General features: G+C 37.6%; 1 protein-coding gene across 8 annotated transcripts in view; it reads right to left on the reverse strand.

Annotated features, from left to right (window-relative positions):
- The window catches only part of FAF1 (Fas associated factor 1), a 327,508-nt gene that overhangs the window by 146,381 nt on the left and 154,695 nt on the right, over positions 1 to 26,432 (reverse strand). For all 8 annotated transcript variants that reach the window (XM_042845001.2, XM_065553822.1, XM_008167963.4 and 5 more), the window contains one exon: positions 6,502 to 6,588. In XM_042845001.2, coding sequence (XP_042700935.1) covers positions 6,502 to 6,588 — 87 coding nt within the window. The remainder of the gene's footprint in view (positions 1 to 6,501; positions 6,589 to 26,432) is intronic.

Consider the following 26,432-nt stretch of genomic DNA (forward strand, 5'->3'; position numbering starts at 1 on the left):
TAACGGTGTGTTTCTAAAGTAAGTTGCACTCACGAGAGCCTGTCTGTGAGCCACTGTGCCTCAGATACATTTGATTACTGACTGTCAATTGAAGACAAGAATATTAAAAAAGAAACTGTTTGGCAACAAGTACATTCTCCTTATCTGTTTCAGAAAGAGAGCAAATACTTCATCCAGAAAGTAACATCTCTCATCCAAGCAAGTTATAAGTAACAGTGGAAAGACCAAAAACCAGAAATATATTAAGAATTCTCTTATTCAATTATACAAACAATATTATGTTTCACTACTATGATGAATATTTCAAAATCTTTTACTGGAATTTGCTTTAATAACAGCTTGGCATGAAATTCCAGTGTTGGGCATTGTCCATAATGCCTTCCCAACCAAGTTGTAAGCATAATCACTGTAAAATTGAAGTCTTCCAGTTAAATCCATGACAAGAAAGTTTAGTCTGGGAGTATTCCTCTTAAGCACTTAACAAAAGGAAGAGGGGAAGGGACTGCGAAGAGGGCCCATATGCCAGACCCATTCTACTGAATCTGAAGTCTTTGCTTTCCAGAGTATATGGATGTTTCAGACGCAAAGTGAACTCTTAGGCAATAAATATTAGCTATAGAAAACTGACAAAATTCTAGTAATTTGTTGTTGACAGAGTTACAGAGTCTGAGGTTGTTGAGTTAAATCAAATATCTCATCAGAATAAATACAAATACAGGCAAATTGCAACATTCGGTTGAGATACAATTTCTATGAGACCAGTCACATTTTCAGTCAGATCAAATCAGAAAAAAAGGATTGTCAAAGTAACATAGGAGAATGAGACACATCATCCATCAAAATTAATTAAAATTACTAGGCTGTGTGTTTAAATCCTCTAGATTGCTTTGACATGCTCAATCAAAATAGGCAGTTATTTAATCTCATTCTAGAAAGCCTAAATAAGGCCAATGCATTTCTTAAGGACTTCTTCTGAGGGCTTAAATGAGGGAAAGTATTGCCAATCCCAAATGTTCAAAACCGTGAGTCAGACCCCCAAAATCATGAGATAAAAAACAATCTCATGACTTTTTGGCTTAACTAAAAGATTAAGTCTTGTTTTTTTATCTGCCTTCTCTTTTAAACTCATTCTGCCCACCAACAGGATATGAATGACAAGTACAGAGTTGACAACCCTTACAAATTGATCACAAGATTTTCACCACTTCTGCCTTTCACTAGAGGACCCAAACATCAGTGTTCCATTGCATTATATGCTTTACAGCCTCATCACACAGATTTTACAACCATACAAAGTACAACAGTGAGTTTGTGATGTGGGAGCTGGAACTGGGGTCCAAACTTTTCCATGCAGTCTACCAAAGATTTATTAGACGGAACAGCTCCTACTTTCTGCTGAGAGAGGCTGGATTCAAATTGATGATATACAGGTGAAAAGCTCTGTATGTCATTAACTATGCCCTAAAGCGTCTAGTCCCCCACAAGTGCTAACTTTACACCTTCAAGAGTGAGATGCTGTAAGTTTGTTAATTCAAATTCTTATCTTTTTGCATCTAATAAAAGGCAAAATTTTTATCTCTCTGGACACACAAGCAACATCTCCTACACACAGTTCTCAGTCTTAAACACAACCACCAACCAAGTGCCCCAGCCCACTGTCAAATGTTATAGCTCCCATTAACTAAAATACAAACACTCAAATACAATAAAACAAATAGTGACAACTTCCATATTCTCTTCTAAATACATTTTTCAATATAGAATTGTTCCCACAATTATTCCCAGACTTTATACTAATGTTTGTGGTGTGTATACACAAACACATTTTCATTCCCTCATGAGTCATCAGCATGGTTTGAACCTACAACCTTCGAGTCCACAGCACAGACCCCTTCCATTTCCACAACAGTAAATGGTGGCGAGAAAGCATTTTTTTTAACCTTCTGATTCATACAGGGAGACAACACACCTTACAAGTGGGTCACTCAACTATTTGTGAGTCAGCACTGGATAATGGGCATCAGCATTCCTGGTGTTGATTCCTGGCTCTGGAGGCAAAGCATAATCAAGTAGGAAGACAAAGTAGCTATATGTAACAAAAAATTTTGGATCATCTGTGGAGAATGAACCAGGGAATTCTAGATCCAAAAACACTAATCTGTATGTTTACCTAAAGAACCAGATCTGTTAGCATGAAGACAGCAACCATCATAAACCTCTATATGTGGTCTAACCACTGGAAGGTGACACCAAGCCACACTGTGTTAGTGTGGTTACACAAGTACATAATTTAGCATGTTCTTTCTGAACAAGGTGTCAACGTGCATCAGACTTGGCACTGTTCTATTAGGGGTTGGGGTGGGAGGTGGGGGTCTATTCCCAACTTGTGCAAGCTGTCAGTTATTTTTATCTGTATAATAGGTAAAGGATTGTTACATCTCCTAACATAGAGATATGGGGCCTTGATTAACAATAAGGGCTGTGCAGGGCACAGAAACATTAACAACAGTCAGTAGGGCTTGGTCTACACTAAACCCCCAAATCGAACTAAGGTACGCAACTTCAGCTATGTGAATAACGTAGCTGAAGTCGACATACCTTAGTTCGAACTTACCGCGGTCCAGACCCGGCAGGCAGGCTCCCCCGTCGACTCCGCGTACTCCTCGCGGCGAGCAGGATTACCGGAGTCGACGGGGAGCACTTCTGAGTTCTATTTATCGCGTCCAGACAAGACGCGATAAATCGAACCCAGAAGTTCGATTGCCTGCCGCCGAACCAGCGCGGTAAGTATAGACAAGCCCTAGAAGAGGTAGAACTAGAACTCCTCAAATCCTGGCTTGCAGCTCAGTATGCATTCCCTTTGGCAACAGGGCATAGTGTAGGAGAAGCCAGCTCTTTTTCTCTCTCTCAGTTTGTTTCCCCCAAATCACAAAGCCAGGAGATTTCTGTATTTTCACAAGAGCTCACACATTAGAGGCCAATTACCTGAGATAAATTCTTAGGAATTGGAAACATTGGATTTAAGTAGTGCATAGGCTTTGTGTATATTTCTACACAGGGTTGAATTTCACTTTGAGAAATCATCTATTGCCGTTTATGGGGAAAGCAGATCTTCCTCATAGCCATATTGGGATGACTTGTCTTAAGCAAAACAGTGAACTCCTTTCTAGGAACGGCTTATCTCAAACTGTTTAGTGACGTGACCAGGAATAACTTTGCTAACAAAATAACCATTGGGTACTAGTGGTTTCAGGTGAGTGAAAGTAGCACAAAAATTGGGGATGAAATTCTGGTCCCAATGAAATACACGGAAAGCCCACTGACTTCAATGGGGCCAAGATTTCAACCTATATGTTCATAGGTAACAAGAGACTCCTAGAAAATTAGTATGAATTTTTTTCTTTTTTAATATAAAGAAAATCACAATATTTTAGCATTCGAAAACTCTTACTAAAATACTAGAGTATTGACCTTGAAGGTGATTTTTATAAAGTTAGTGTTAATTTAAATGGGCGACTATGACAACGATCAGAACAATCTTAAAAGTTCATATATGCTCATATAACAAAAGCAAGTGTAGCACATTTTACACAGGTTTAGGTGGAATATTCTGTCTTGGTTCTGACTTTACAAGATGTGTAATGTTTAGATCTGTACAATCACCAGAAGTTAAAATAAACATTTTGCACTCCCTGATAACTTATTTACAATGAACCATTACTTTTTAAACATTCTACCCTAATTTATAAAAGTGCATTGAATCAATCAATCGCAAAGAATGGTAAATATCAGAAAAATAGATCAAGAACACTACAATCTTTAATATTAATTTTGTTCAATAAGTAACCCCCCCCCCCAAAAAATAGAAAACATGATTTAAAAAACCTCATACATTAACATTGTTTGCATTTTAATTAGAGGAACAAACATAATTCACAGTGTTAAAATTATTCATACCCTCTTGTAACTAAAAATGTGTCCTTGTTAAAAGTGTAAAATGAGATTTCTGCAGGCTTGTATGTGTCTTGTTTCTCACAGTTAAACTGTCACAGCATGAAAACATTCCCCTACTTGTAGAGCTTTAGATACCTAGTTCCCTGGTGAAAGTGTGCAAAAAGAACTGGAAAAGTTATTGACAATTCAGATAGAACCCCATATTTCTATAAATAAAACTATAAGCAAAGAACCTATTTTAAACTCTAAACGCAACAATGTATAAGTAACTATTGACTTCACTGAATTTCCCGATAATGCCAGAAGACTGAAGTCTATCTGGTTCATAAGAGACTCAAGATGATACAGGAATCCAATTATGGGAAGCCTATTTAGTTGTTCTGTTTGCTAAGCCAAAGGTTAACGAGAATTGCACTGAAAAAACCTCCTGTGGTATTACAAAGTATTTCTTATGCTGCATAAAATGTAAATGAAAAAAGTATTCTAATCAAGTCCTCCTTTTGCTCTTTAATTGTGAATTCGCACCACACTTGTATATAATACACCACTCTGAGAACTCTATATAGCACAATCAAAAGTGATTGAAAAAAATCTGCCATTAAATTAAAGAGCAACTTAAACAGATAAACTATTACTTAATATTTGTAACTGGCAAGTCGAAGTTTCCAGATAGTTCTCGCTAATGTTAAATCTTCATAGTATTAAGTTATGGCCTCTAATTTCAGAGAGAAATTAATTATATTTTGGTTAGTAACACATACAGATCTGTTTACACAGCTGACATGTCTCAGCTGCACCAGATTTAAGCAGTGAGCTTTGAGGACTCTCCTGCCTTGGAGCAGACGACTCAACATTCGCCAATTTCATTAGACACGGAAAAACGGAAAAATTCACCTGCAACAATGTCACTTGTAAAAACAGACTTAAAAACAGATTGATGAGTTTTACACAGGCAGGATATCCTATCTTGCAGGGTGGTTTTCTTTTTGTTTATTTTGCTTTTACTAAAAGCAGCTGTTGGAACCTGAATCAGAAATCCTGGATTTCTAAAGCTTTTAGCTTCATTTTAAATGTAAAAGATGTTAAAATGCACCCACGTTTCAAAGGTTGTGACTACCTGTATGGGACCATATTTGTTATATCAAATAATCATATCTAAAGTCTTGATTTTTGCTCTCCAATACCCAGGCAAAGATCCCTGCATGCATCTCAAAATTAGCTACTATAGCTGCAAGCACAAGCAAAGAGATATTTTGCAATGATGTTAAAAATGTGGTCAGTCTTTGTGTTGCTTCCTTGGCTTAAATCATTTACACAACATTTTTTTAAAATGTAGCATTCACCATTCAAACAGCAGCAGTTATTTTAGGAGAACTTCACTAGAAATCGATAGTTATATCTTCAAAGTATTGTTATTTCAGTATTTACAGAAAGCAAATTCTTGTTTTATTTTCACTTTATAGAATGTCAAATTTAATCTGGTTTACACTGAACACTTTTAGAAATGTAGCATTTTGTTTTATGCAAAGATTGGTCACTCCCACAAAAGCTACATGCAAAATTAGTTAACTACAAGCTCCATTTCAGCTTCTTTCTACCTACAGCCCCACTCACCAGTATTAGCAATGTATTACTTTGGGGAAAATGGAAATAGCTAAAGCAAAAGAGAAAGAAATGCTCTGAAATATATTGTAGGGAGCAATTGTGCATTAGCAGAAGGTGGGATATAATGTCTAACATCTTTCTACATTTAGACTCTCTAGGATTATATGAAATGGTAGACAAAAATATCTAATTAACCAGTGAGTCAGAGCTGCAGAAGTATCAGCCAACAAGAACAAATGAATATTTTCCTCTGATTTTCAATACTGGGAATTTTAAAATTACCAGGTAGGAATTGGAAATAAATGTCCTCCACATTCTAATCAGCTACAAGTTTATATGTATTCTGTGTATACGGGTGGCTTAATTTTGGGTGCAGCCTTTTAAAGTCTTACAGCTGAGCATAGTCCTTGGATCAGCAAGATAGTGAAGTATATACTTAAACATGCAAGTAGACCCATTGACTTCAATTGGACTATTCACCTGCTTGAAGTTACACATTTGCTTAAGTACCTTGGTGAATTGGGGCTCTGGGTCCAATTCAGGAATATACATAAGCATGTGTTTTAAGTGCTTTCCTAAACAAGGGATGCTTTCCTGAATTGGGACCACAGTGCACCACAAGTACTCCCATTGCTTTCTCATCCCAGCAAGGACTTGATCCTTAAAAGTACCGAGCACTTTGGCTCCAACACAACGATGCACGGAAGCATGCACTTACGTTTGCCCATGTGAATAGCTTCCATGGAACTACTTACATGTTTCAATTCATTGCTGGGAGCAGGACGAAGGGGCTCAAAGGATAAAGCCCTAAATTTCCTGCACTCTTACCATTGCTGTACTTTCTGAACAAAGGACAATAAAGGCTTTTACCTGAGTTGGATAATAAATCTGTGAACAGTCACATATTTACTGGAAAATGTGAAAAGAGGTGAAACTACTTACTGAGTCGTCTGTGGCAGAAGGAGGCCAGCCTTCCCACAATTGGTGACGAACAGGGATACTAGTTAGGTCATACACATTCCGCTTTACCTATTAAAAAAAAAGTAAACACATGTTTTCAAAATGCACTTAATAACATAGAATCATAGAAATGTAGGGCTGGAAGGGACCCTGAGAGGTCTTTCAATCCATCTGCTTTATTTTCATCACTAAAGGAGGCTTTTAATTTATATTGGGGTTTTTTAAAATTACTTAACGTAACATTCAAAAACTCAGATTTCTACCTGAAAGTAAAATGGACTGCTGTTGAAAAAAGAGCTAACCTGGAATCTAAATGAACAAACTGCATTAAACAAACACATTATAGTTTGTTGTTATTATTACTTAAAGAGTATCATAGATATTTTAGTTAGTTACAGTTAATAACAATATAGTTACAGACAGATTTTCCAGCCAGGTGAATTAAGATTGTAAATTAAGGAAGTATACCATGGGGGATAGGAAAAAGGGAGAACAAAAAGATAATTTGTTATAAACACTGCTAGTTAACCTATTCTATTTTCATCCTAGAAATCCTAAATTCCTGGTAAATTTAAGCAGCAATCAAACGTAGCTGGCTACCACGTAAATCTGTACATTTTTTAAAAAAGTAGTATCTAAATAAAAATGAAAGTATTAAAGAGGGAAACATGAAAATACAAATCAAGAGTAATATTTCCAGTTGGGAAGACAAATGTCGGATGTTTACTTTAAAAAAAAAAAGTCACATCTTTAAGCCAATTCATTCTGTGTTTTTACTTTTTGCTAAATACAACAACCACTGTGAACTAATAAGGTTAAGAAACAGGATTGGTTGTCAGTTTGAGAGAAGTGTGGAAACTGAAAGACAGTAGGCAGGACACCACAAAAGATGACAATTTACAACACCATCAAAATTGTAACAAAACTGGCATTCTGTGCCTATTCAAAGCCAGATGATCCTTGTACATTAGTTGCAATTAAAATTTATTTAAAATCACAAAACTTGTATCCTATTTTTTGGTTTAAAATAATTATACAATCTGTCTCACAGACAGAAAGATTCCATAGATTCCAAGGCCAGATGGGATCATTGTAATATTCTAGTCTGACCTCCTGTATAACACCGGCCACAGAATTTCCCCAAAATAATTCCTACAGCATATCTTTTAGAAGATATGATCTTGATTCAAAAATGGTCAGTGATGAAGAATCCACCATGACCCCTGGTAAATTGTTCCAATGGCTAATTACCCCTCAGTATTAAAAATTTATGTTTTATTTCCAATCTGAATTTGTCTAGCAGTTATGCATTTAATAGTTCCAAGTATTCTCACAGCCTATGGAATAATTGTTGGGGCTTATTTAGATCCGCCTTATCACTGAATATGTGTAAAGACAGCCTGTGCATAAGTGTATGCAAACATTGCCCCTTCAGATCAGCAATTGGACAGGTAAAGTGCTTACAGCAGAAATCTGAATGCCAGGTTGAACCTTTTGTTGTGTAGAGACCAAGAGAGAAACTGAGTTTCCTGAGCTTTCCTTGTGGTCTATCACAGAAAATCATCTTTTACCCAACAAAGCAAGTTACTATCACATCAACACAAATAAACTAAGAGGCATTCTTCACAGCCTTCAAACTTCCCAGTGTGTGACATCAGTAAACAAAAGATGTAACACCTGTAATTTGTTACACTATGCACCATAACTGACAGATTATAAAGGCTTTAACAATAAAACCTGTTTTTGAGGATGTTTTTTTCACACTGTGAGTTAAATACACCAGTTGTATTTTGTTTTTAAAACACAAAATAGGAAAAAAAATGTATTACATGCAACCATAAGGTCTTCCCCACAATATGGGTCATCAGCAGGGTTTGAATCCTAGAATTTTGGACCCCAAGCACAGACCTCTGCCACTTAGACTACAGGAGCAAATATTACCCTCTAAATAGCGGTTTTCAATCTGTGGTCCGCAGACCCCTGAGGGTCCGCAGACTATGTCAAATATTTCCAAAAGGGGTCTGCCCCTCCATTCAAAAATGTTTAGGGGTCCGCAAATGAAAAAAGGTTGAAAACCACAGCTCTACATAGAACAACCACTAGAGGGGGATTTGACACTTTACCAGTGGATTACACAGCTATTGACTAATCAGCAGTAGAGTATTTGTTGTTATGCTGTCTGGACAGCGTAGAGGCTACCAAATGCATTACATGCCTCTATGGCGTTCAGTCCTGAACCAAATCTGGTACATTATGAGGTAGAATGCCTGTTGGCTTTCCCATTCTGTTTTCATTGGGTAGAAGTCAAAGATGGTTCTCACAATGAAGTTGGTAGGTATTCGGAACAAATGACCATACCACCTTAGCGAGCACTGGTTGACCATTTGAAAGAGTAGGACCTCTTTAAATTAGAAGACAAATCTGTTCATTCAACTTGAATTCAAATCATTTGAGAATTCAAGATTTCTGATCTCCAATATTCTTCATTTAAATTAAAAAAGGGGGGGGGGGCAGAATTCTGGAAATCAGAAATCTTCAATTCTGTTCCTAGATTCGGGAAGGGCATGTCATGTAGTGGTTAGAGGTAAGATCACTAAAATACATTCATTTGGCACATTCAATCTGAAAGGCAGTGTAGATGAGTGGATAAGATACTGGAGACTTGCATTCTTATCCCAAATCTATTTGAAGTGACCTCGGACACCTCTCCATTAGTTTGTTTGTAAAACCACAAGGGCTAATACTTAACTGTTTTCTAAGGTTGGGGCATGAGACTTAGGTCAATAATAAGGTCTGTGAAGTGCATAGAAATACAAACAACAGTCAGAAGAAGAAATCTCTGACCTGGCTCACAATTCAGTGCACTCCCCTAGGCTAATGGGGTTCACTCTCTCTCACAACACTGCCTGCTCTTCTGGTGCAGTGGAACAGGCAGCTGGATTCAGCCAAAATGGAGACTATCCAGTGAAATCCGGTACACATGAAAGGTTTGCTAAGTGTATAGCGGACAAAAGATGCTTCTTAACAAACCATTCTGACAGAGGAAAAACATGTTTGTTTTACTGTAATGCAACAAAATAAACCAATTCCAGCTACTCCGTAGTAGTTGAAATCAAATAACGTAATATATTTATCTGTTGCCTGTCATGACTCCATCACAGAGATAGAGATGAGTTTTGTCATTATAGCAGGGATTCACCCTCTTTCTTACTTATGAAGAATAGATAGTATATTCTCACCAAAATTATAGCATTTATTTTTTGAATATAGAATGAATTTTCTGAACATTTGTTAAATCTCTTAATTAGTTTGTAAATTACAATTAATTTTAAATTAATATTTAATTAAATATAACTAGTGTCAGACTTTTTTTGTATTTTTCTGGAATCATCTTAACAGAAGAAAAGCACATAGATGCGTCAAACTTTCCATATAGTTCAAGCTCATTGAAACCTTGTATATAAGATACACTTGCAGAAATTAAGCTGTAATGAAGCGACATTATTAATGATGGTGTACCTAATTGTTATGATTGTTATAAATACGGAGAGAGGATTTTTTTCACACACACACACGCACACACACACACACACACACACACACACACACACCCTTGAAAGGTTCCTCATGGCACTGCTGCTTCAGCTCCATTGCACACCAAGGCAGCACTGCTTGGGGAGCTGAGGCAGGAGCACAGGGAGAGCCCTTAAAGCATGGTGTCACTTGTGTCCAGGGACTGCATCACCCCCATCCCTAGATCCACCCTTCATGGAGCCAGAACCAGATTAACCCATAGGCAACTAGGCATGTACCTAAGGCCCAGATTTGTGTTTTGGTTCCCTAGAGCAAACTAAAAAAGTTGCAAATGCCACTCACTCAAGTGAGTGAAGTTCTTTCAGTTTGCACATGCAAATCTGCACCAGAGGATGAGTGGGCAGAGACAGTCCTCACACACAGCTAAAACTCACTTTCCCTTTCCCAACCAGCCAAAGAGAGAGGAAGGCATGGGTAAAGAAACTACTTGCTTCTCCAACAGCAACAAGTGAACAGGCTGGGATGGGAATTTACTACAGTGGCATGTATGCAAGCGAACATCATTTAGGTATATATTTTTCCCTTCTTCCATTTATCAGCTGTTTGTTGTTATTCATATTAGAAGGCAGGGGCCCCAGAAATGTATGTTTGCCTAGGGCTAAGTGATGGGTTAATACAGTCCTGTATGTAGCACTGGTCTTCCTAATAAAGTCCCTTAACCCACACATTAAAATGCATTAGTAAATAAATATTGATGGATTCTTTTATAGAGTTATGGATAAGTTTTAGTACACTTGTGTGGAGAAGTTAATATTCAGACTTAGTATGTGTATAATTTAAATTTTCAGTATACATAAGTTAATGATAAGGGTGAGTAAAAATTGATTCTTTTCATTTCGATTAAATGATTTTTTAAAAAAATAAACCTATTTGAAATTAAATTTAAAATTGACAACCCATTTTAGTCCTAAACGTTTTTTAATTAAAATCATTTAAATTAAATACAAAAAAATTAAGCAGTTCATATTTGCTGCCAAATTTTAAAGAAAGTCAAATCAGTGAACTTGTGGAAGTCACGGGCTAAGCACCTGAAACCAGAGTTCACTGAAGGTCATAACAGCTTTTGACAGCAGTAATTTCTTCTGCAGGTACAGAGTGAATTATAGAATATCAGGGTTGGAAGGGACCTTAGGAGGTCATCTAGTCCAACCCCCTGCTCAAAGCAGGACCAATCCCCAGACAGATTTTTGCCCCAGATCCCTAAATGGCACCCTCAAGGATTGAACTCACAACCCTGGGTTTAGCAGGCCAATGCTCAAACCACTGAACTATCCCTCCCCCGGCCAGAATATTTTCTTCATTTCAGTTTATTCAACTACTTCAGCTCAACGAGTAATTCATTCAAAGTTAAGAAACGAACTGGGAGTTGAAAAAACAGGAAAGCTTGTTTTCCTCTTCCAATCTCTGAATTAAAACTAGGTGTGAGAGGATGAAATCTTCTAGTTCTAAAATCTTGGTGTCCAGAAACAATCAGTTCAATTCACTAACTACAGATAAAACTCCCTTTGTTTAATAAATCAGTTTTGAATGCAAAATAACATTTTGATAAACATTTTTATGTATCCAGCACATTTAAGGTAGTTTTATTTAATTAATAAAAATTAAAATGCTGGGTTTTGTGCATTTTTAATTACATTTGAACTTCCACCCACAGAAAACTTGGCACGTCACAAGTTAAAAAAAAAAAAAAAATGTAAATTAATTCATTTCATTTTAAACACAGAATGCCAGTGTCATGCTGACTAGTAATTACAGCATTTTGTATCATATTACTCTTCACCATATGTAAAAATGTCATTTTTTCAAAGAAATAGGAATAAATCTTCACTGTTAAAAAAATGCAACTCAATCCATTTTTTAAATCTTCCCATATACACCTGTAAGAGATGAACTGATGTGTGAAAGCTGTGTAGCCTAGGACATGGTCTGATCCCCACGCAGTTTCAAACAAACAGCTTTTCTTCAGTGCTCCTTAACAAGAGACTAGCCTGCTGTGCAGCATTTATTTCACAGTCATATCAAGGTTAAGAGATGTCATTACTGAGAAACGACCCCACAACATCCTATCCAAATGTAACTACGCTAATCTGAGATCTATTTGTTGGTTCTTGCCATGCCAGTTTTACAGCATTAAATATAAGAAAAAAGAATACCTTTTGTGGGACAAATATCCTTCAATCACACATGGAAAAGATCCTGTTAAATGTAATTTCTATAAAGTGAAAGTGTTTCAGACTCAGAATCTACTATTAACTATTTTACAATCACAAACAAAACTTATTTATGGTCAAATGTGGTCAATAAAACTAACATAAAATTGTTTTAAAAAAGCCCTCTGAAGTAAAAATAAATAACTCTGGAGTTGGATTCCTTACATTCCATTTTAATTCCAAAGTACAACACTACGGCATTATGAAATAAACAGTATTTTCCTTCTTCATTAACTCATCTGTAACTGCACTGATTTCAATAACATTCCTCTGCTATTCTAAGCTTGAAAGGCATGCTCTGGTTATAGTGTTATGTTGGTATAAAGCACAATGCCAGACTGATGTGCTGAACAAAAGTGATCAAAGTTGAAGTAATTTTAGCCAACGCACAAGCATTCTGCTGTATTATTCTACCAGAATGACATCTGTTGAGCAACTCGTCACAGAATAAACTAGTTGTTGTAGACAGGCCTTGTCTGGCAGGGAACCATGTAAAACATATTAGGGTAATGTTTGATTAAACAAACTGCTGGGGTTAAATTCATAACTGGATTTTGACAACATGCCAAAATAGTCCATTTAAAAACCACAAGCAGTTAAAGGAAAAAGTAAGTTTGTTTTTTAAATATCATGCCACCTTTATCAATGCTGTAACTATTTAAAGGATTCCCCTTTATTTGGTAATTCCAATGGCATTAAAAAAAGAAAAGCAAAAAAGATTCAGAGGACAGGAGAGTTTGCTAATAAAATGTGAAACCCCCCTCATATTTATCAGCTGTTTCAATGTAAATCTGTAATTCTGTAGGGGCAAGAAAGACCTAAACATTACACAAAAACCAAAGTAAAAATTATTTTAAAAGCAGCGTGCTAGGCCAGTGGAATAAAAATATACAGCTATATTCTAGATGCAACTGATTAATTTGAGTCAGCGTACAAATGGATAATAGACCCACTAGGTTTCCAAGAGAGAGGTGGTGGGTTGGGTTTTGCTAACAAGCTCATTTGCCATTAGTAGAGAGAGTGAAATCTTTACAGACTTGGTGAGCTTTTTGGTCATCCACATTTACTTTGATCAGTAAGAAAGAATAATTAGCAGTACTGGCGCAGCCCAAAATCTGTATTCTTTTCATAACAACATCTAGATACCATGGTGACTGCACATTACAGATGGTAGATACAATGTCTAGATGATAATCTCAATATATGATTATTTAAAACCAAATTAATATGTAAATGTTTCATTGGGTTCCAGAGGTTTAACTATTAAAAATATCAATTTTAATCACAAAATTAACCAAAAATGCTGTATTAACCTTTCTGCAGATGGAGACTCTTTGGGAACTGAAACATAATTCCTCTCAATGCATTCGACACAACCAAACCTCCCCACATCAGAACATTTTCATGTGGGTCGAGGTGCAGGGGGAACACGATAGGCATGTTGATGCTGAGGAGCCCAAAGCAGGTAACAGACTGAAGCATGTTACAGGAATTAGGCACATTTCTATTTTATTTTCTCTTGCACTATTTAAAAAAAATCATAAATATTTTGTCAAAGAATTTTTTTGTGAACATGCCTTCTTAGTTTGCAGATGCCAAATTGAACCAATATTCAAGGTTCTTCTTTGTCAGGACACAACAGGGTAAAATTCACCCCAATGCATAATACAAGGGCTCTACATAAGGTTAAGTGATGTGAAAAGTCTTTTAAGGGTCTTCTGTACTTCGGTGAATTTCACCCAAAGGTAGTCAATTTCTCATCTTTTAATTAGAAAATTTGAAATCTAGCCTAATGAAATCTCTCACCAAATTTTAAAAATTAAAATTTTACAACTTAATCAGCAAAATTTGGCCATGCCTGAAACTACATCTTTGAATTAAAAAAATCACATCCAAGTCATACCATAGTAATTTCCAGAGGGCTGTTTTCTGCATATATAGGTACAGTGTTATTTAAACAATGTACATAATGAACTATTGTTAGCTTTAATATTATTAAATATAATTTATGCAAAGCTTTAAATTGGCTGAGAAGCTGAAGGCTGTTCCAGGCATCTAGTCAGCATGAAAGACAGTGCAAAAATGAGAGCGTGAAAGAGAGACAAAAGGAGCAATAAAGTGAGAGGACTTTGAGGAATGTGGAATGCGAGTGGGGGGTGTACAAGGAAATGAACTCATACGCAGCCAAGGCCAGATTGCATAGAGCACTAAAGGAGAGGATGAGTACCTACTTTGACGCTGTAACAGAATGGAAGTCAAGTCAATAAAGAACATTTTGGGGGGAGAGGGTTGGGGCAATGTGAGAAAAATATGAATTAAGCACCAGTATAGAAAGAGATGAGAAGAGGGGAGACCAAAAGGGATCAAGTTATAGTAATCAAGCCTATAGGTGATCAAACAAGGGTTTTAGCAATGGGGATAGTGAAGAAAGGGTGGATCTCAACAATATTACAGATGAAGGAGCAATGGGATTTAGCAAGAGTCTGATATAGAGAAGAGAGCCACAGATGATACAAGCTCATGAGCCTATGAGACTGGAAGGCTAATGAAGTTAAGAGTTACAGATAAGGGAGATAGGTCAGGAAAAAAGATTATAGTTGGGAAGAAATATTCGAGATGTACAAAGGACACCTAAGAGGATCTGATAAAAACATTTTGAGATCTACGAATGGTCAGAGGTGTTGGGCTAGACAGGTTGATTTGGGAGATATGCACACAGAAGTGATAGTTAAAACCCTGGGAGCAGATACAGTCACAATACTACAGAGGCAAAAGATGTAGCAATCAGTAACAGAATCCTTCAGGACACGGAAGCTGGGGAGGAGGAGTCAAAAAGAATAGGATGTTGATAGAGCAGACAGCAATATAGATAGAGGAATTAGGAAACAGAGTCAAAGAAGCCAGGAGAAAAGAAAGCTAAGAAAAGTAATCAGCAGTGCTGACCACAAAAGGAAAACTAAGGCCTTGGCTACACTTACCGGCAAGTTCGACGGCTGGAAATCGAACTTCTGGGTTCGACTTATCGCGTCTAGTCTGGACGCGATAAGTCGAACCCGGAAGTGCTCGCCGTCGACTGCGGTACTCCAGCTCGCCGAGAGGAGTACCGCGGAGTCGACGGGGGAGCCTGCCTGCCGAGTGTGGACCAAGGTAAGTTTGAACTAATTCGAAATAAGGTACTTCGAACTTCAGCTACGTTATTCACGTAGCTGAAGTTGCGTACCTTAGTTCGAATTAGGGGGGGTAGTGTAGACCAAGCCTCAGTAACAGAGAAATCTTTTGAACTTGGTCAGGAAAAGGCAATTGGTGGTCAATCAAAAATAGAGTCATTTATCTTTAATATAAATATAAAGTATGAACTATAATGACTTCAGGCAGCTATCTGCTGCACAGGAATCACTGGTAACAACAACCATGGCAAAACTTCCAGTTAAAAGAATGGGAGCTTTGCCTAAATAAAATGAGCATGATTCTGCCCAGGATCTCCCAGTTCAAAAATTTTGTAAAAATGAAAGACTGTCTCCTTGGTCTTGGCTTGGAAGAGCAAGGGCCAATACAGTCAAGGAATTAACCAATGATGCAATGAGTGGGAGTGGGGGAAGAGAGATCAAGAGCACAAATTGGAGATACAAAGATTGGAAGGTCTAGGGAACAAGGAGAAGAGGCAAGGAAGCTAAATGCCAGGAGGACAGAAAAAGTCAGATGATTAAAGATTGTGGAATAATCTTATTCCTGCAGTGTGTTCTTATTATTTTTAATTTACAGTTTCTAAAAAACTACAAGTTTAAAATCCATAATTCCCCCCCATACACTGCACATTATATTAAGAAACTACATTAAATCCCTGACAATAAATTTAGCACATCAATAAATGTTTTAAAGCAATGCATTTCAAAAGATATACATATTACAGATTATCCTAGTGATGTTGCTAGTTTCTTAGGGCCAATGTCTGACCTTGTAAGTCTTAAAGTATAATCAGCCTCTGATTTCTAGCATCTTGCTGATATTTAAGTTATTTCATACAGTAAATCTTGTCACTGTGACTTCAAAATCAGATTGCTTTAAAACAATTTTGTCCACTTCTGAGACAGTTCTTACAATTACAATTTTTGTTTGCTGTGCTGAAATTCTTAATTACAATTGCATTTGTATTTGATTCACTGTGTTGGAACCTAAAGAAGAAAATATCTCTAACAAAAAAAGCTAAAAAACGGACCAGATGCAACAGAGAAGAAAAATGATTATTAGATAAATGGCAATTGGCAATTTTTTGTTTTGTTCTTAACAGTGTTCTGTATCACATCCCACAAAACAGAATTCAAACAGTTGTTAAACTATAATATCTGCACTAATTAATGATTTATAAGATTAGGCAGCTCTCTTTCTTTAAATACATTTTTTGATTTTAATATCTCTGATAAGACTTTATACTTTTCTGGTTTGTAACTTTTCCCCATTAATATGTGAAACTGCCTTTCTTGTTTATGAGAGAAAAAATTACACAATGTATTGTTTGCTCTATTTTAACAATTTAAAATGAAATGAACAAAACCCTCAATACCTCTATATTATTTAGATGTAGAGATATTTCCTTCACAATTACGATTTTGTAACAAATTAACTAGAAAATTTAAGTTTTTTTTTAAATCAAAACCTTAATAAGGTTTCATATTGCCTAAATTGAGCTCTCAAGAATTATTTTAAAATCCAATTTACTATTTCCACTAGCACTTCAGAAAATTACAACACAAAAAGTCATGAGAAAAATCTCTGCTAAACCTTCACATTCCACCTATCCATAGTTAAACAGTTTATTTATGTACCACATTGTATGTCCACTTACAAGTTCAAACGGTTACTTTTGATTAAACGGAAATACGTCAAGTAAAATACAGAAAAACATTTTAAATTACTGTTACATACTGGGTTTTGCCACATTGTAGAACTCAGGTTGTGTAAACATTTCCTTTGGAAAGCTTGTTGAGTTTGTTACATAACTGTAACAATTGTCTCTGCTCTGGAAATTAGTATGCATGAATTCTGGCCAGGGATTCTTCCTTTTCACAATTTAAAGAAGCAGCTACACTTAACCAATCTAAGTTAATGAAAAAAAAAAAAAGAAATAGAAGCATAAGACACTTTTCGGTCTTTTCAATTCTCATGCTTTTACGGGAAAATTATTCCTGGGCTCAGAATTTTGCTGGCCATTATTACATTAAAATAAACCACTGCCTTTGGGTATCTGGGGAAAGTTGTGCAATTTTACATTGTACATTATGCAACATTTCCCACAAAAAATATTTTAGAAATAGGTATACTGGGGAGGGCTGTCAAATGTTCCCAATATACTCCACAATAATTAACGGCACCGATTTTTTATTTTTATTTTTATTTTTTGAGAGGGGAGAAGGAGGAGGTAGAAGGATATAAATACAGCATACATTTCTTACTTTGCCATTATTCTGGATTGACTGAAAAATCAGGGAGGGGAGGGCAAGGTTTTCAGAGAAGTGGATGCAAGGTAAACGATAAACTTGGAGGGATCACCATGCTCTCAAGTTTTGGTGAAACTAATTTTATTGAAGAAAACATACTGGATATGCAGAAATGCCTATTCTATAAAATATTCTGTATGCAAGCCGTCTGCTACAAAGCAGTGGATGATTTTTCAAGACACGCACTTGAAAGGTAGCTCAACCTCAAGTTCACATGCACAATTACCTTGACTCAATACGGCATCACATAATCTGAATGACTATCAATGATCAGTACAGTGTAATTGTAGCCATGTTGGTCCCAAAATATGGTGGGTTAGGTAACAGAAGTTGGTCTAATAAAATATATTACACCTCACCCACCTTGTCTCGCCAATGATCAGGACACTCAGAATAATCTAAATTACTTCCTTTTCATGTACTTTTTGTAGATTCCAGTTAACTGATGCAAAAACCTAGAGACTACAGAAGGCGCCTACATTTCTATTAATTTAAAAAGCCATTTGTTTACAATAAACTACATTTCACTTCAATGGTCCACTCACCTAAAATTTCTAAACTCTTCCCAGTGTAGTCACACTATTCCTCTGTGTGCTATACCTCCTGTTTTGATGTTACCATCAGACTTGTATATAGCCAGTATATTTAAAATTACTTACAATTTATCAACATCTTATACACAACAGATACCCCTTTCATCAGCAGAAATACCAATTATAACCTCTTGCAGTTTCCTGAACAAGTTTACTATAAAAGCTATTATACTTTTTAGTATCCCATTTCATTGTCTCTATTTGGTCTTTTGGCCCGATATTTAAAAAATGTTCTCATTTCTCTATCTGAGAGACCAACATATTTTTATCTAAATGGAACTCTGCTATATCATATACCAGAAGAATATTTTTATATATATTCTCTCTCTCTCTCTCTCTCTCTCTCTCTATATATATATATATATATATATATATATTATAAAATAAAAACAATCAAAAACATAAATCCACAATAAAATAACCCATTGGTCATTCTAAACAAGCTTTGGAGAGACCTGTATAGAACAGCTAAATTGAAGACACATCCTAAAATGTCAGAAGAGAACATTTGAACTTTGCAAAAGCTAAAACTATTCTATCACCTCTATAAGATGAGTAAAAGAGAAGAAAATAATCGAATAGTTCACTCTGTAATCTTTTTTTTGCAGGGGGAGGGAGGGAAGAATATGACCCCAACTCCTGGACTGATCTTTTAAAAGAAAAATGAAATGATCTTTAAAAATAAAAAAAATCAAACTATTGTTTTGAATGACTTTTCCATCTGATGTAAGAAGAGTATTGCTGTTATAATAATTTACTATTAGTATAATGCCATAGAAGCACATGGTACAGAACAAGAGGATGGCTGTGCCAAACAAATGACAGGTGCCCTGCCCCAAAAGACTTACTATCTACGGGCACCTGCAGGAGCATTAAAAAACAAACAGCACAATATAATACATACATGGAGCAACGAAGAGTCATTTTAGTTAGAATGCCTTACAGAACAGGTGAGCTTTAAAGAGCATAATGGAGCTTTGCAAATGTTAGTCAAGATGCTACTGAAGGCCTACCTGACAGTGTGTAAAAAGATTGGAAGTGACTAAAAGTGAAAAGGAAAAGCTTAAATTTATATAGAAACTGATGAGAAACCAGGTTCTCAAGAGACCAAGGAGAGGGGCAAGAGCGTTCAAAACAAGTGGGAAAGGAAACTTATTTTGGCAGCAACATGCTGGATGGATTCTAATGGGAAGACAGATGTGACGTTGGATTAAAGAAGGTATGACATAATTAGAGTGCGAACTAGTCGTGGCACTGGGAATTGAAAGGAAAGGATGTTTGGGATTGAAATTTACTAACATGACCATCTTGTCTTTGTCAGATTATGTAAAAACTCCCCAAGCTACTAGTACCAGTTAATTTTGTTAACGTAAATATGTAAACCATTTTCAAGAAACGTGTGACTTTTTAAAGTACCGCCATCAGTAAATCTTGGTCATGTTAGTAAATCTCCATCTTGATTAACATACGCAAAGCTCTAAGTGAGGTTGCTTAATGGTACATTTTATCTACACGTTCAGGCATTTTGTGAAAGATGACAGGCAACTGGTAGCAAGTAGTCTATTACATGATAAGCACTCTGTCATATAGATCATTATCCAGGACTGACTGCCCTTTTTACAACAATTCAACACGCACCACAAAGCGGAAATTGCCATTTCAAACGGTCAGTCCATTATTAAACAGCTTCTAATTTGCTATAAAATTAAAACAGTTGCCAAAGCAAATTGTGATTGCTATTGTTACAGCTCCAGCTGTTTTCCTCTTCCCAAAAAGTCAATGAATTGCCAACCATCACACACATTTTGGTACAAAATGACAAATTACACAAGCAATGAAATGAAAACAAAGTAGGTGAAAAGATAGATTACACATTTAAAATTCCATTGAAGTTGACAGCAAAAATTACTCTATTAATTGTTGAACAAATTCTGGAAGTCCACACTCAGAAAAACTACCATTGATTTTAATGAGAATCAGGTCCTCTGGATATAGACCTTTACTATTACTATTAAAGACTTTATTTTTGTGTGGCACCTTTTATCAGAGTCAGCGTCACATAGTTTAAGGTCAGAATGTCAGGATCCGTGGAAGACCAGTACCAGCAACCGAGATGAGGACAGTCTGGTCTGGTGGTCAGTACTGTGATCTGGAACCAGAGCCAATGGTCAGGTTAAGAGTCAGGAACCAGTTGTCAGAACAGAAAGTCAGAGCCAGGGTCAGACAGGGAAAAGCCGAGGGTCAGCACTGAGTCAGAAGCCAAAGAGCGGTAGCCTGGGGTCAGAGCCGGAGTAGTCAGAAACCAGGGTGATAGGGTTCAAGGACCAGAACGAGGCTGAGACAGGAGCTGGGCACTGTCAAAGTCAGAAACTGGGATGAGGCTGGGGGTCAGATAGTGGGCAGCAGGGACTGTAGCAGCAGCAGCAAGCCAGGATTCACCTTTTTGCACTGACAACTTCCTGTCTCTCTTTCTGGCTTATATAGTACACCTGATCCAATCAGGGACTCCGGAGCTCCTCCCATCAGATCTCTGTGGGCTGTACCTTTAGTGGAGAGTAAGGCCTAATGAGCAGAGAATGTGGGACATACTAAACTGAACAGCGATTTTGTCACTTTGGTTAACAAGGAGATTAATGGCAGTTAGGCACGCAAGTCTTATTGAAATTCAATGGGAGATAAGCATCTAACTCCTATTTGTGCCTCTGAAATTCTCCCCCAGATCAAAATCGTTCTCACTTATGACCTAAATGAGGATTTAAACCCTCATCCCCAGAAAGGACAGCAATGCAGCTGGCCCCAATGGATTTACTTTCACATGAAACTGCACTGTTGACAGTATCCTTTTTTGCTGTCTTCAGGATAAAAAAATCTGACCTCAGTGACAAAGTTTCAGAAGCTGCTATAATCTGGGATTCCAGAAAATGTTTCTTAGAGACAAAGCGCATTTTAAGTAACAGGTCTATCCATTTTAAATTACAATCAACTGGAGAAATAGAGCATCACTAGGAACAATAGGATTTTGTCATTTGCTTTTTACTTTCTAAGCTTTAGCACTGTGAATAAATACATTTTCAACATAAAAAGCATTTTGTTTTCTATGCTGGAAGGAACCTGAACACAAAACCTAGCCAAGGAAAATGGTCCAGTAACTATTCAATAATTTAATTTTTGTAATAGAAGAAAACTAGTTAAGAAAACTAGTTTAATCGGCATACCTTGTGAACTGAAGTACTCTACAAGTAACTATGCTTACTGTGCGGGGAATCCTCCAGGACTTATTCTTCACCTTTTACTTCCTACTTCATACCACCTCCAGGCCTCTGGTCACAGCAATCCTCCCACTTAACAAAGACACCTGGACAGGTCTCCCTCTGGAGCCCAATGTTCATTCCAAGTACTAGCCAAAGTGAGATGTCAAAAGAGGGACACAAGGTACTCCCTTTAAATCCACAGGTTTAACATGCTATATTGATTTTATTGATATTCACACAATCATAGAAATGTCAGCCTGGACAGGCCCTTGAAAGGTCATCTAGTGCCAAGTACACCTTGCACGGGGAACTGAACCCAATGGCCTCTCGAGGTCCCTATTTCGATGTTACTACAGTGGGGCAAATGTCTTCAAATAGTGAGAGATTCACATCCTCCTCTGTGTACCACTTGCAATGCCAACTGTATATAGAGGGAAAATGGGGTGTGACATGAGTGTATTGTCTGTAATGCCTTGCTGGTAATGTGAAAGCACATTAGAGAAAATGGACTACTCACAACCCGGCCTATCAATTTCTCCACAGTCCACTTGCTTTACTATAAGTTCTTGACATCACGTACTTTGCAGGATCTTGTGTGTTATCAAGAGAAATCTGAACTCAATGCTTAAATATGTCTTGTATTCTAAGTACATAGGACTTTTCTCATCAAAATGTTTCTTTTTGTAAATATCAATCCAAGAGAGCAGGATATTCCTCAACAAAAATGAATGGGGACCCATACATTCCACTTAAACACGCAGTCTATGGGCAAAAAATTCGAAGTCAAAATTAAAGTAGGATTATGAGCTTTTGGTCAACTATTTAGTAACTGAAATAATGCTCTGTAGTCTCTCCATCTCATTTTCACATCTGACAAATCACTACTAATGCTGGCACTCTCAGGGTAGTAATACTCTGCCAAGGAAAGTATTTATTATAATTGAAATTTGTTTCCACTGTAATCAGGCAAAAATAAGTTAGCTGTTAGCTTCATTTTGATTTTTTTTCTGCAGATGCATTATTAGTACAGCATACTGTAAAATCAAAGCATTACACTCCAACATACATAACCAATTACAAATGTTTCTTTATTAACACTGAAGTTTGTGCTTTTAAGTATGCATAAAGTGTCACTATTATGCCATTAACAAGCAGTCCTCCTGTATACATAGAAGTAATATTTAAAGAGAGAATTCAGTCTATTTAACTATTCACTAACAAAGCTATTCCTTAGCTCATCCCTGCCATAACCTGCTCTATTCAGACACATATGGGAAACGACATTAAATAACTACTGCAAACCATGGACTTCTGGTATTAGTGCTACACATTGCATACCCCTATTCATTATTCCACCTCCCTTGTTTAATCTATCATTAAGATTCAGTGACCCTACACTAAATTTAAAGCAGATCCTTCCTTCCTCCCATGCCTAAATTCACATACTTTTCTAGTTGGGGATGCCCTCGAGTATTAGCTACACTACAGGGTTTCTCTAATCTCAGCTCTGAACTATGTTGTGCTATAGAAGCAAGAAATTGCTGTTTTACATCTTTAACTATGGAGGCTTGCACCAAAAACCCTATCTCATTTACTTAATACGATAAAGAAATAAATCCCCTTATTTAACATACATTTAATAAACAAAGATAAAAAATATATAAAGGGTGATATTTTAATGTGCTATTTCTCCCCATCTCAAATTCAACACACCTTATTTCACTTGCAACATAATTCACAAGCTGTTGGACATTTACCAATAATGTTAGGTCATCAAAAGCTAGCTCCCTGTTTTAATTTAAAGAGGCTCCATTTCAACGAGAAAAAGGATTTTAATAATCAAAAATTAAAAGAGTAACCGGAGGATGAGAGTTTATTTAGTTCCATGTTTAAAAAAAATTACTAACGAAATGCAGGGCAAACACATCTGTTCCAAATCACTCCCCTTTTTAATGTTGCATCCCTCCCCCCCATCCTCCATCTGGGTTTTTGTCTACACAGATTGTAGATCAGCAGTGGTGGGACTGCAGGTGAAATTGTATTGAAAGGTTCCAGTGCATGTGTCTGAATAAAAGAGAGAAAATGAATTCCATATTTAAAATATAAACTGCGCAACTGTATTTTTAGCAATGAGTCAACTATAAACTTACTTTTTTCCTTTCATGAAAAATAAAAAAGTGAATTAGCTCATCATATTTAGTGTCTTTATAAAACAAAGTTAAAAGCAGTGTGGCAGTGAGTGAAGCACTAGTGAAACTTGCTTCCCTCTGACGTGATATGAGAAAATGACTTGAGCAAAAATGTAATTTAAATACAGGAGAACCTCAGAGTTACAAACACCTTGGGAATGGAGGTTGTTCATAACTCTAAAATGTTAGTAACTGAACAAAACATTCTGGTTGTTCTTTCAAAAGTTTACAACTGAACATTGACTTAATACAAGTTTGAAACTTTACTGCGCAGAAGAAAAATGCTACTTTTAACTAGCTTAATATAAATGAAACAAGCACAGAAAGTCTCCTTACTTTCTCAAAAAAAATTAAAACTTTCTCTTTATTTTTTAGTATTTGCTTTTTTTTTTTTTTTTTTTTGGTCTCTGCTGTGCCTGATTGCATACTGGTTCTAAGTGAGGTGTTTGGTTGACTGGTCAGTTCGTAACTCTGGTGTTCGCAACTCTGAGGTTCTACTGTATAGCTTACTGATGTTTATTGAAAGCAGGATAATTGTGCATTAGTTTTCATGAAGAGTAAAGAAATATTTCTCATTTATTCAAATAAGTGCTAAGAACATTCCAAAAATATCTGGAGGGGAAGATGGGCAGCCTGACCAGCAAGGAAAGAATGCATCTTATCCACGCTCCTATTTCTTTCACTTGATTAAAGTCTTTTTTTCTAGCAATTGCTCAGTTGATTTTGGCCTCACCTGGTGATAAGTGGGGGCAACTGTTGAATCCACTTATACGATGGGAAAAGATGAATCATTTTACAAATCTGCCTTGCACCTCAAGTTGTCACATTCATGATCTGCTGAGTGTACACCACAAACTGCTCATTCCAACTCTCCTAATTGCAGCCTCAAATGACCAGCTATCATAAACGTTGTAGAAATAATATGCGAAGAGCGCTGGAATGAAAATCTCAAGTTTTAAAGTGAAACAGAAACATTATCTTTGCTGGGACTAATTGTTAAAGAGGAACCTCTTCGCCAAAGATACGGGCACATTCCTGCAAAAACCATTAAAGTGTGCTCTTCCAGCTGCAGTACATATATAGAAAATACTACACCAACAGCATGAAACCACTGAGTGTCTAGGCTTAGTATCTTCCTAACCCTTGCACAAGATAATACTCTTGATTATTTGGCCAAGCACCAACATTCTTTTCTTAGGTACACATAGTTTTGTCACAGAGGAACTAACTCCTGCTGTTAAGGCGTTAACTTCCACAAATCTTTAAGAAATGGAGTTTGTATTTGGGCTAGATCAGGGGTCTCAAACTCAAATGACCACGAGGGCCGCACGAGGACTAGTGCATTGGCCCGAGGGCTGCATCACTGACACCCACCCCTTGCTGCCTCCGGCCCTGCCCCCACTCCACCCCTTCCATGAGGCCCCGACCCTGCCCCACCTCTCCCCTGCCCCCATTCCAACGCCTTCCCCGAAGTCCTCACCCCAACTCTGCCCCCTCTCTGCCCCCAGGCAGTGCAGGAGGGGTGCAGGGTGTGATGGGCAGGGAGTTGAGGTGCAGGTGGTGTGTAGGGTACGGCGGGGGCTCAGGGCAGGGAATTGAGGTGCAGGAGGTGTGTAGGGTACGGCGGGGGCTCAGGGCAGGGAATTGTGAGGTGGGGTGCAGGAGGGGTGAGGGGTGCAGCAGGGAGTTGGGGTGCAGGGGGCTCAGGACAGGGAGTTGGGGTGCGGGAGGGTGTGGGATGTGGCAGGGGGCTCCAGAAGGGGGTTGGGGTGCGGGCTCCGGCCTGGCACCGCTTACCTAGAGTGACTCCAGGGTGGCAGCACCTCACTGAAGAGAGAGGCTCAGGACTAGGGCAGAAGGGCAGGGGAAGGGCAGCCTGCCCTGGCCCTAGTGAAGAGGGACACTAGGACCTGCTGGAAGCTGGCAGCCTGCAGAGCGGAGCGGATTCAACATGTCCTGCAGGCTCCAGGGCAGTGAGGAGGCAGCAAGTGGGTGCCGGGAGACATTCCAGGGGGGGGGGGGGGGCGTGTGAGGGTGGCAGGTGCCCCAAACATTGGGGAGCAGCGCACAGGGAGCTTAACAGGCACAGAAAATAATTCGGGGGGCGGGGGTGAGGTGAGTTTGGCGGCGATAGGAAGTAACAGGGGGGGGCGTGGGGAGCTCCACGGGCTGCAGGGAAGAGCTCCGCGTGTTTGAGACCCCTGGCCTAGATCATTGGATTCTTTCCTTCAGTACGTGTGTCACCACTGATTTAGCCTCACAAAACATTGTTAAAAACCAATGGAAAAAGCAGCACCCAGAAGCTGTACAATAATGCTGAGGGAAAGAGAAAGAGGCTTCGTTAGTCTGTTCCAGATGTCAATATGTAAAAACAACCTCAATTGTAGACACTACCTTGATCTGGAAAGAAAACACAAAACACATCTCAGAAATCTAAGAGTTCCAACTCAGAATTCTGCTCTTGACTGCTGCAGGCCAGAGAAATTACTTCGCTGCTAGAGATTGTAGTTCTTCCACTGAAGTCTATAGAGTCATAAATTCATAGATTTTTTAAGGCCAGAAGGGTGCCAATTAGATCATC

The sequence above is a fragment of the Chrysemys picta genome, chromosome 8 (assembly GCF_011386835.1).
Source record: "Chrysemys picta bellii isolate R12L10 chromosome 8, ASM1138683v2, whole genome shotgun sequence".
NCBI lineage: Eukaryota > Metazoa > Chordata > Testudines > Emydidae > Chrysemys > Chrysemys picta.